Source organism: Aythya ferina, assembly GCF_964211825.1.
Source record: "Aythya ferina genome assembly, chromosome: 3".
NCBI lineage: Eukaryota > Metazoa > Chordata > Aves > Anseriformes > Anatidae > Aythya > Aythya ferina.
Window position 1 is genome coordinate 81,813,545 of NC_140298.1, and position 12,266 is coordinate 81,825,810.

At 35.9% G+C, this 12,266-nt stretch overlaps 1 protein-coding gene across 1 annotated transcript in view; it reads left to right on the forward strand.

Annotated features, from left to right (window-relative positions):
- Window positions 1-12,266, forward strand: part of ENPP3 (ectonucleotide pyrophosphatase/phosphodiesterase 3) — a 42,042-nt gene that overhangs the window by 20,416 nt on the left and 9,360 nt on the right. Inside the window, exons 12-20 of the mRNA XM_084512840.1 lie at window positions 239-347; window positions 496-624; window positions 1,549-1,580; window positions 4,367-4,494; window positions 6,273-6,339; window positions 7,882-7,969; window positions 9,250-9,419; window positions 9,530-9,581; window positions 10,324-10,478. Of these exons, the coding sequence (XP_084368966.1) occupies window positions 239-347; window positions 496-624; window positions 1,549-1,580; window positions 4,367-4,494; window positions 6,273-6,339; window positions 7,882-7,969; window positions 9,250-9,419; window positions 9,530-9,581; window positions 10,324-10,478 (930 nt within the window). The remainder of the gene's footprint in view (window positions 1-238; window positions 348-495; window positions 625-1,548; window positions 1,581-4,366; window positions 4,495-6,272; window positions 6,340-7,881; window positions 7,970-9,249; window positions 9,420-9,529; window positions 9,582-10,323; window positions 10,479-12,266) is intronic.

Genomic DNA, 12,266 nt, shown 5'->3' on the forward strand with positions numbered 1-12,266 from the left:
TAAAATGTACTTAGTGTAGCAAATTCTGTGGTAGAGTATTGGAATTTTGCACATCTTTACTCTAATGGTGATGGTAAATTGCACTGGAGCAGAAGAAATAAAGGAGCAATATGAACAGCATGAAAGCTGACAGAAAAACTTGCTTTTTTCAGACTTTGATTTAAGTGATAACTTGATTAAGTGATAACTTGAAATCAGCAACAAAGGAAAGTTCTAATGAACCTTGTTTCTCTCACAGGTAATCAAAGCCTTACAGCTAGCAGATCAAACACTAGGAATGCTAATGGAGGGACTTAAACAGAGAAACCTGCACAATTGTGTAAATCTCATTGTTTTAGCTGATCATGGTAATGTATATAATTTTGTTTTTCAACGTAAACTTCACTGAGTCATTGCTTTCTTTCTCTTCTAATATGTGTGCTTACTAGTTTTAATCAATTTTATAAATCACTTTATGGTATCTTGAAATGTAACTGTTTCTGTATTGTTCTCTAGGGATGGATAAGACCTACTGCAGCCAATTAGAATACATGACTGATTACTTCGAGAAGGTTAATTTCTACATATATGCTGGGCCTGCAGCTCGCATTCGAGCAAGCAATGTTCCTCAGGACTATTATACTTGTAAGTGTGGACCAATCCTGGGATTGCACAAGCACTATAACAGGAAATAAACAAACAAAACTTTCTGTATCAGGGAAAAGAAGGGAGAGAGGTAAACCATGGAAGAGCTCTATTCAGGGAGTTTAGAGAATTCATAAAGTATTCTAAAAGGCATAATTATAGCAGATTTTAATTAAAAGCTGGAATCCTATTGTACTTTCTTTTGATCTTTTCTAATTGTATTTATATTTATAGACACAGCATTTATACAACCTGAAGCAGACTTTCCTTGGCTTAAGTAACAGACTAAGTCAGATAGGAACAGAGTAACAAAGTATACTGAGGAGTCCAGAGGAGCGAATAATGATGTTTATTATGTGTTTTATTTTCTATATAATTGTTGACTTATTTCTTCTAATGGTCTTACTCTTTCTGAAAGAATTTTCCTTCTGTAAAGTGCTCTGATTTGTATTTTAGAAAGCTAATGTCAAAAGACTGAAGTTACTCTTCTAAAACATGGAAGGTGAAAATGCTAAAACAGACTGGATTCTTTGTGACTGCTGCTGGAATTGGAATACTAGACAAGCGGTCCAGGTCCAATTCAATGTAAAGAACATTCTATTTCAAACTGAGGTTTGTAGGGAGAAAAAAAAAAATGGTTTTCATGATTTATCAGCTTTAGGTGTAGGCAGTCATTACCATAGCTTTTCAACAGTCTTTCTTGATGTACCCAAAGTACCAGGTATTGTCACAGGCTATCATGTATACAGGCAGTTATTCTTGGAACATAGCATTCCTATCCATGGAAGGTTATGTTACCATAATCTTCACAAGCTAACAAAGAAATTTAATTTTACAGGGAAAAAGTGTGTTGAAATTTTTCTAGCAAGGGTTTGGACCTTCAACGATTTTAATGTATGCTGATTGATCTTTTCTTTTTAACAGTTGACTCAGAAGGAATTGTTAAAAACCTCACAGTGAGTAAATATTTTAATATTTTTTCCTTGTAGTTCCTCTTAATAGGAATCTGACCAAAAAACATAGTTTGTAAAAAACTGAGATTATAGTGCCGGTTTAAATAGTGTATTGTAGTGTACCACAGGAGGTAGTTCTAGAAGTTGTTCAAAAATAGTACACAAATGAGTGCTGTGCTGTATTTCTGTTCAAAGCGAAGAAGTTTTCTGAGCTTCACTTTGAAATGGAAGAAATAGCTGACTTCAGATGGAGAAAGTAAGGTATATCTTCATTATAGAACAGAATACAACACAGTGGTGCTTTAAATAATAGACATCCTGTTAGCTCTGTATCACAAGGGCTGCACCCAGGCTAGGTTAAAGCAAATTTTCCATGCAACAGATTTTGACATTGTGGAGTACATTGCCACAGGGTTTTGTAGAGGCTTACTATATAAATAAGAAGGGAAGATTTTAGATGACTTTAAGAAGGACAGGCCTGTAAGGGCTGTTAAACATGATGCACAAGTAAGCCTAGAGGAAGCTGAACAAGTACAAGAAAGAATATTAATTTAATACTTGACTTGTTTGTATATGCTTTCTTTATACTTCAGTATCTGGTTCTGGCTACTGTTGGAAACAGAGTACTGGGCAAGACGGACCTTTGGCATGAGGAAGTATGGCTTTTTCAGGATCTTTTATGGCATATGACTTGAGTACTTGCAGGACTTCTAGGTATGCTGCACTACCACTGGTCTCCATAGTGATAGTTTTGCCATACTTTGTGGGTGTAGCACTTGAGAGCAGGTCCAAGCTTGCCTGTGTCTCCTGTGTAGGCCGTTGCTCCTTCTAGGTGCACTCTGTGGCAGCTGAGTGCTGAAGGATGCAACCAAATGAGTGCAGGATGGAGTGCAAAACATAGGAAGACCAAGACAGTTTCTTTTACTGAAAGGTGATGAGGTAGAACACTGCATATTTTTCTTTATAGTCTTAAGATAGGTAATTCACTGTTGTTTTTGTTTGTTTGTTTGTTCACTTGTTTATTTTAATCAAATTTACATTAACTTGTTATATATGTGGTGTGCAAACTAGCATCCTTGCAGGAAGCTTGATTTTTGTATTTCTTTAAATTTATAATTCACAGTGAATTAAAGATATAAACTGCTCACTCTCTCTGTATTGCCATAATTTTCCTTTATTTCCTTTAATGCCAATTTGTTTCTATTCTGTGACTAGTCCTAGTCCAAGCAGTGGACAGATGTTCTGATACTTCTAGACTGTGTATTTACTCAGCTTGGAAAAGTGCTAGGCTATCTCAGCTGAGTGTATTTCCAATAAACCACCACTGGAGGTCTTCCTGTAACCTCTTGAATAACTCATCTGTGCCATACAACACGTAGCTTTTGCCAGCCACCCGAAGTTCAGAGAGCGGTGAAATTCCTGTTTAAATTCTTATTGATTCTGAATACCTAAGAACATGTCCTTTGTTCCAGCATCCAAAGCAGACGTGAGAGTAGAATATCAGGGGCTGGGAATAGAGGAAGAAGCTTTTTCAGTATTACATCTTCTACCCCATTGTATGATGCGGAGCCTGTCATACCTGTCATAAGAGCATTAGGGTGAAGGCAATAGCAGTTTCTGCATGTTCTCTACCCTACTTGAAACTGCTACTGGTAATAGTTACAAGGTGAGATGCAACATCTCTGTATTGCAGGAATAATCTGGATTGAGACTTCCTTTCCCCCATCTATTCATAGATAGTTACATCCCGTGTTTTGTCTCTTTCAGGTTGTTAGAAGAAGGGTTTGGGGCAGAGAAGGAAATTGTGGATTGTATGTTAATTAGGTCGATTTCTTCTATTTTTTTCCCTTTATTAGAGTATCTTCTGCAGAATGATCTCCTCTCCTGAGCTAGCAAACCCACTGAATCCTTATTTGTTTTTCACTGTGCTTCTTAGATGACTATCAAGGGACATTTTACTCTCATTTCATACATGAATGTAATTCTGTGCATAGTGTAGAGTTCTAGGGCTCAAAGGTGAAGATGTCAGATCAGACTCCAAGTATGCTATAGCTTGTGTGCTGCCTGTGTGATAAAACAGGCCCTCTTCTCTGGCTTAATCTGCTTTCTAGCAGCAATTCCCTCAACATTTTAGCTGTTCTGTGTTGTCCCAGATTTCTAAATGGGATCAACACCTCTGAAACATTGCTGTGGTGGTTGCTGGCTGGTGGAGTGGCTCCTGATAACCATATGCAGTTAAATTATTGCAGCATGTTGTATGGTTTCCATTAGTGTCTTGATGGCAAACTGTAGAGAGTACCAAAGAACATGGTATGCCTGTTAATATAGCAGTTAAAATAGTAAATGTGGATGTCAGAGCTAAGGTCTGTAGCTAATAGCGGAGCACTAGACATCTACATGTTCAATCTTGCAACTAAAACTCTAGACAGTACTATGTTATGTATATTTGGTTTTCTTTGTTGCTTATTGAATGGTAAAGTAATAGAAGATGACAGAAAATCATGAACTACCTAGGAACTTTCTCTTGTAGTTTGTGAACTTACATATGAGATGCCAGTGACACTAGTATGAATGTACAGAGTAAACATTACTACTAAATGTCTTTCAGCCTTAGCAGTGCTTTTACCACAATATTGGTAAGGTTACTATAATTCCATTGCCTCTTGGGCTGAAAATGAGATAGGCAGGGTTATTGGAGAAGCTCTCTACAAACTGTTTGTGATAATACTCAATGATGGATTTATTTTTGATACTGCACAAATCTGACTGGGCCCTTTCTTGTTGTGCAGTGCAAAAGATCCCCTCAGCACTTCAAGCCTTATCTGACACCTAACCTGCCAAAACGGTTCCATTATGCTAACAACATTCGTATTGACAAAGTTCATCTTCTGGTGGATCGACAGTGGCTGGCTGTAAGGTACCATCATGTTTGTGACTTTTTTCCTTTTCATTTCATTCATTGATGCCTCCTTTCTTGTTTTGTAAGACTTGCAGTGTTACATTTATTTTTTTTTTTTCAAGTGTAAAAATGAATAATGTAAGCTAAGAATGCATTTTAGTATGATTGAAATCTTAAGTCTAGTCAAAGAAGTCTTGTACTCCAGAACAAATTTTTACAGAAAAAACAACAGCAGTGGCAACAACAAAAAAGCTATTTAAAAAAAAAGTCTCAAAAATAATGCAGTTAAAAGTGTTACGCAAATCCTTCCTAGTATCTAGACCTTTTCCTGGTGTCAAGGTCATCCTCTCACTGTTCTTCTGGGCCCTTATGACTTCAGTCTGCTGTCCAGAAATTGGCATTATTATCCTTCATCAGTAGGAATATGATGCTGATGTTTCTTTTTCTTCACTCTGAGGTCATTTTTATATGTATGCTAACACACTTCTATAACTTCGTCATTCTTCACTGGTCTCCAAGTCAACACTACATCTCATTCTACTGTGTATAGTGTACTTTACATGTGTTAAATACTTGTTCCTGTTCTCTTTTTTACTTCTACATATGACTATATTAGTTTCCAGATCTACATGTCTTTGATAACTCACCAAAACACTGGTGAGTTGTTTGTAGCCTTGGGGTCTCCAGAGGCCAGCTTGGGCAAGTCTGTAGTCATCTCATGTCTGTAGTCTTCTGTGCTATGCTCCGTGTCTCCCCTTTTCAAGGTCCTCTGCTACTGTACCAGGTCAGTTTTTCTCCACACTACATCATTATCTCAGAACTGTAAATATCTCATTCTACACAGAATAACTAATTTTTGCTGCTGTCTATATAAAAAACTATGTAAAATTCAGGACAATGTTGGTGGTGTAAGTAGCAATACTGTATTTCTGAGATACAGGGCTACAATAGCAAAACTATGATCTGACTTGGAATTTCAAGGCTATTCAAATACTAGAAAATGCCTGATCAGTACATAACTTGATTGTTTATTTTGGTGCAACCAAATAATTGTCCTGAACCTAAAAAGAAATGCCCAGTGAAAAATATCACATTCATTTTTTCTTTTTAGCTGTGCTTGAGTGTTCTTGTGCCTTTGAAAACAGGGTACATAGGTCTTACAAGTATGTGTTGAATAAATAAAAGATGACTATGTCCTTATCTTTCCAGGTATCTCAGCAACAGTTAAATTAATACAAGCATTAGTCACCATAAGTCAGAGTATTTTGGCATGTTAATAATTCTATAACCCCTTCCCACATGCACATCTCTCCTTCAAGATCACCCTTTTAAGATACATGATGAGATTGCACTCTCTTGTAAGGCAAAATCCCTTGCAGTCTTATTCCACAGAAGATAACAGATAAATTTTCCTATTATGGCTTTTATATTAAGTTGCTGATACCAAGGAATATAACTGAAGAATTCTTCCTAAGAAGATTACACTGTTGTGAAAGTTCTTGCTGAGTAAAAGCCTCAGTCAAAAACAGGCATTTATTCAATTTATTTTGAAAACATTGATTCACTGTACACTCCATAGTTGTCTAGAATACATTTTGTTTCTGTCGATAGCAAACTGTGGTATAAGATGGAGAGTTCTTCATAAACATGAACACAGGATGAGCAAAAAGCAGTACAATATTATTTCAGAGTCAGTTCTGAGGATGTTGTTAAGAGTGCAGTGATTTAGGATGACTCTTACTATCTGCCTCTATTTTTGACGTTTTAATTCAGTGTGTGTGATGGTTTCTTCTTAGGGACAACAGTTACACATTTTGTGATGGAGGTAACCATGGCTATGACAATGAATTTAAAAGTATGGAGGTAAGATGATTTCTGTTCAAGTCTTGTGTCTTCTCATGAAGAAAATCAGAATGTGGTAGACGAACCAGGAGAATATATAGTAGTTTTAGCCTTGTGCTTTTTCTTACCTGTCATCCAGACATGTAAACTGTGAACATGTATAGGATTCACATATTGGTATTGCCTTTCATCAGTGTGTACAAGTCCAGCTACTTTGGGATCCTGTAGTAAAACTTGTCATGGCTCACCTTAACTCCATGGAACCAGTAAATCAAGCATACTGTGTTCAGATGTGGAACACTAAGTTCTTTCCTTTTCTACTGAAGCAATGACTGAAAAATCTCCATAAGCTCTGGGAATCCAATTGAACATCTGAAGGCCTGTGTGCTCAAATAAACTAAATCTTATTTTCTCTGCTTGTCTTACAAGCCTTAGGCATGTCATCAGGGCAAAAAGATCATTAATATAGCCTGTATATTAATATAGCCTATTTTGAAATTTTGTCTCTTTCATGTCCTGTAACAGGTCTATTTAGAAGTCTTGAGCTTTTGAGCTCAAGAAGATATGTATTATCCATGTACTTTCTGTGATGTGAACCTTTAAGTAAGGTCAAGTACACCTCTACTAGTCCCATATCCTGTGCCTAATAATGAGATTCTTCCAGGTCTTCACAACTGTATTAAAACCACATGTCAATATACTGATCAGAATTGCACTCAGTGTTTGTGTTGGAAAAAAAAATAAATTCTGCTTGATGTAGAGACATTAATCATAGATAATCTTATGCTGCTGGCACAACGACTGATTAAAAATATTTCTTTATAAAGTAGTAATATGTCTTAATATTGTCTTCAAAAATATATTAAAAATTCCTTTTCTATTGTGAGAACATAAGAATATTATTGTAGAACAGATTGTTGTCCTGTTTAGTCATGTTTCCTGCCATCTCATGGGAGAGAGCTCAGACGTCTTGTGAAGCAGTAGAAACTGATGTGGGACTGTAGGTAGTATCAGTGTTCCGTTAAAATGCTTACAGATCCCAGCAAGGGATGTCCAGTACTAAATTGTACTGTTGGCGTTACTGACTTAGGTCTCAGCAAAGCTTGAGATGGGTCTCCCCAGTTCCCTAATGCTGGCTGTTGCCACAGCAATCGGCTCCTAAGTTATCCAAAGATTTTTGAGAATGCAAAAAAAATACAAAACCAAACCTTATATTTCTGGCTCAATATTAGCATTTAAATAGGATCTGTGAGTGCCAAAACTCTGTGTTTATTGAAGTTGTTACCAACTTTTGCAATGAAAATATAAAAATGTGTGAATTTGAAACACAACAAGCAATAATTTTCCTAAGTATGTGTCAAAATATTAAAAAAAAGATAAAATATTTTTTCTTAAAATTATATGTAATGGGCAAAATTTGCCTATTTTATCAGAGTAATCCTGTATTGTAACTTATGACAGTGATAAGACTATTTTGGTCCAGTGTCCCCATTTGCATGAAATACAACTGAATTGTTTTTTTAATTTGGGTTCCTTTAAATAGAATTTTTTTTTCCAATCTAGGCTATATTCCTAGGATATGGCCCAAGTTTTAAAGACAAAACAGAAGTGGATCCTTTTGAAAACATCGAGGTTTACAACCTTATGTGTGGTGAGTAGAAACAATCTAGTACTTAAGGTGATAAACCAGCAGTGCTTTCAAATACCAGTGTTGTGTGAGAAAAAGAAGAGTAACGAAAAGTTTGGTGAATTCATTCAAAAGCTAGTTTTTTTCTCATACAATATGGAAGCCATGCTGTTTTGCTTACTATAAGGTGCTGAAAGATTAACTGCCAGAAATTATTCTGCTTTGGAGGTTGTTACTGACTGCAAAAGAAGTCCACTAAAGAACCATGGAGAAGTGCTCCTGCCATGTGGGCTTGCTGTCGAAGTGGTGTCTGTAGAATCATTTGGGGATCATAGAATCATGGAATCATAGAATATCCCAAGTTGGAAGGGACCCATAAGGATCATGAAGCCCAACTCCTGATAAGATAAGAACCTTTTAGAGAGTTACAACTCTTGCTCATAGCTTCAGATGAACCATAGCAGCCATGACAGTAAGCAATTAGGAAGTATGTTCTTCAGAAAATATGGATTAAAATGCAATAAACTAGTATGATTACTAGAGTGAGTCCAGAGGAAGGCTACTAAAATGATTAGGGGTCTGGAGCAGCTGTTGTATGAGGATGGACTGAGAGCTGGGCCTGTTAAACCTGGAAAAAGAGAAGACTGAGGGGAGATTTCATCAATGTGTATAAATATCTGAAGGGAGGTTCTCAAGAGGATGGAACCAGACCCTTTTCAGTTGTGCCCAGAGATGAGAGGCAGCGGGAAGCACAGGAAGTTCTATCTGAGTATGAGAGGACACTTCTTTACTGTGAGGCTGACAGAGCACTGGCACAGGTTGCCCAGAGAGGCTGTGGAGTCTCCTTCTCTGGAGATATTCAAAACGCACCTGGATGCCATCCTGTGCAATGTGCTCTAGGTGATTCTGTTGGCAGGAGGGTTGGACTAGATGATCTTCAGAGGTCCCTTCCAACCTCAACAGTTCTTTGATTTTGTGACTTGCAAACAAGTTTGTACTCTGCATAAAATCATTTAATCTCAGGAATGTTATGGCAATGTATAAAACTGCATGAACAGTACTCAAGTACATAGATTACCGAATTTTGATGTAGTGAAAGAAGATATCAATGAACCTTTGAAACTGGAAAATTGCAAGATAGTGATAGTTAACTTAATGGTTTAAATAATTGAATAAGCTGTTTGTTCTACATTTAGAAAAAATGCACAGAAAATGCATATTGGTGGAAAGAGAGTCTATTTAAAATGCTATTCTAGTCTTAAAATAGCTTTAAAAATGATTTAAAATTTCAAAATTTCTAACAGATCTGCTACGTATTACACCAGCACCAAACAACGGAACACATGGCAGCTTAAACCACCTGTTAAAAAAACCTTTTTACAATCCTTCACATGCAAAAGAGGAATCATCTCCTTTATCATGTCCGGTTTCCGATCTGATTCCTGCAGATGAATTGGGATGCACATGCAATAACGTAAGTAGGAACTTTTGAAATCTTTCAATCATCCTTTTCAAGTGTGTTCTCTTTTCTTTGATTTTCCTAAACACCTGATTCATTCTGAAGGATTCTCTGATATTTTACAGATCACAGATCCTTCAGTAGTAAACATGAGGTTAAATCTCACCACAGATGAAAGTAAGTAAAAAGAAATGAAAGGGACAGCAATATTTTTAAATCTATGCCTGTTTTATATTTTAAGTTACTGGTTTCAATGGGAATTTTTGCAATGTTAATTGCAATTTGAAGTGAAGTAGGTGAGCCAAGTCAGAACCATAACTGTTTTTCTTGTTTCTCTGCATTTCTTTAAAAGATACTAATTGATACTTTTGTAGTGGCATTTATGCACAAGAACTAGATCTGAATCCCATTAAAATCTTGAGAAAAACCACAGAGTTTTCAGTGGAAAGCCTGAGTACTTCTGAACTATATGGCATATCTGTTTTTTGCTATCTTGCAACCGTATGTTTGTCTTTGATGAAAAATTCTCATACTACCATGTTTTTCTATAAGGTTTCTGGAAATTTTATGAAACATTTCAATGTTTGCTAGCCTAATAGCTCTCTTTCCACTGGAAAAATGAATTCAAAAGATTTATATTCATAAGAAATTGCAAAGAAATGAGAATTTTCATGTCTGATGTCATATCATGTTGACCCGCTACGTTAAACAAAATGAAAACTATTTTCTACATTTCTTTATTCCACTTAGAAGCTAAGAGCTTAAATAAATACATGCTTGTGTTTCTTGTCAGTTCTGTCTCTATTTGTTAATGCTTTAATTTACATTTTGCTTTGTGTTTTTTCTCTGCTGGCTTAAACCTTTGTGTCATCAGAAATGTTATAGAAGAATGAATCAATCATTTTTTCTTAAATTATAGTAAACAATGCAACCTCATACCATTTGCCATATGGGAGACCCAAAGTTCTTCAGAAGAACAGCATTTATTGCCTCCTTCCCCATTATCAGTATGTGAGTGGATACAGCCATGATATCTGGATGCCACTGTGGACTGCATACACTGTGAATAAGCCTGTAAGTTATCAAATATTTGTATCATTCTTAAATGTCAAATACAGTGGACTGAAAATATTGTGCGTTCATTAGGAATACTGGTTAAGAACAGGTGGATATTATATGACCGAGGCCTTTATTTCTGAAAAGGAAAAAGTATCTATGACATCTGTCAAATTTTAAGAATCTAAAAATGTGTTTAAATAAGTGGGAATGGCCATATGTTAGGGACACAAAAGATATAAAAGAAGTTCGTTCTGTTAAGCCCGTTCTTTAAAAGAGATAAAGTGTCAAAGTTGCTCCAACTTGCCTGTCAATTCCTGAGCAAAAAAAGGTCTGTGATTTCCAAAACAGAAACTTTTAAGTTTTTCAATGATTATCATAGTCTTTATCCTATTAACAAACCTTTATACAACTCCACAAGACAATTTGTACTAATGCATGTGTTTTGCTTATTTGTTCTCTATTACGTTATATAATTTATGAAATACCATTACATCTGAATGAAATTCTGAGAGTTCAAGGGTATACAACCCTAGAAAAATCTGAGCTCCTGGGGTCTGTAAGCTAGTGGACATTCACGAGCTTAATCCACTGTATAATTTGACCCTTCTTCTAAATTGCTATGAGGAAACAACTTTTACACTTCAACTTTTAGTTTTCTCTCTGAAGAGAATGGTGTTAATGATATCTACATGATTTCTTATTTTATCTGTACACATATCTACACACATATGGGGAAATTATTCTAAACAAATATATGCTGCTAGAATGTTTGAATTTCAGAAAGTTTTAGTCTATGCTTTATACTAATTTTTCGTAATCTGGGTGGAAGATCATAAATCCAACCCTAACAAGGCTTAAAATGTAATGAAAAAAATGTCAATTTCAACAAAGATTATTTTTACCTCATTGTTTTTGGTGATCTGCTCTTACAGCCTGGTATGAAAGTGCAATACCATACTGAAAACCAGTTAATTGTGGGCAGATTTTTCTTCTGAATTTGCGTATTTACAAAATCCCACCAGAACTGAGGTCTTTTTAGTATTTCAACAACAGCAGCAAAAAGCTCAGAAAATCAAGTTACTTTTCAATCATTTTCTTTTGTTGAAAACCAAATTCTCAGTTGGAAAAGTTCTTGCCCAATGTAACATCTAAGTCAACACAAATACATATGTGAGAGTTTCTGGTAGTGATTTATGCAACGTTGTGGGAAGTGGTGAATGATTAAGACAGAAGTATTAGAGTGTATAGCTCACAGCAGACTAATGCAATTATGTATGTTTCCTGTAGAAAGAATAGGAAAGAATAAATTTTCTCTCTAGTACTCTTGGAAGCACAGTGATGAAAGGTTGTAAGTTTAAGTCAGCTCAGTTACTAACATACCTTACGCAGTAAGCTGACATCACAATTTTTGTTTAATCACAACATGTAACACTTGAGGAAAAGCTTCGCAAGTTGTGACAGCAGTGCAAGGACAGAAGGCTACAGCTACTACCTTTGACTGTGAACTTTGGCTACAATACATGGGAATGGCAGAAGACTGCAATTTCTACATAATTTTAATGTCTCTTACGTTATTTATGTTTCCAATAAAGCCTGTGCAGAGATTTATACGATTTGCAAGATGGGGTATTTTTTGACAGTAGATAGCTATAAAGAAGGGTTTAAATCCTAAAACAAGTGGTACAGGCTGAAGTTCTGCTGGTTTTGTGGGATTTAGAAGTTTTGAAACTGGGCTGGCTGATGAAGCCAGCACACTTGCACACTTGCACTTGATACAGAATCTGGGATATCATGAATAATATA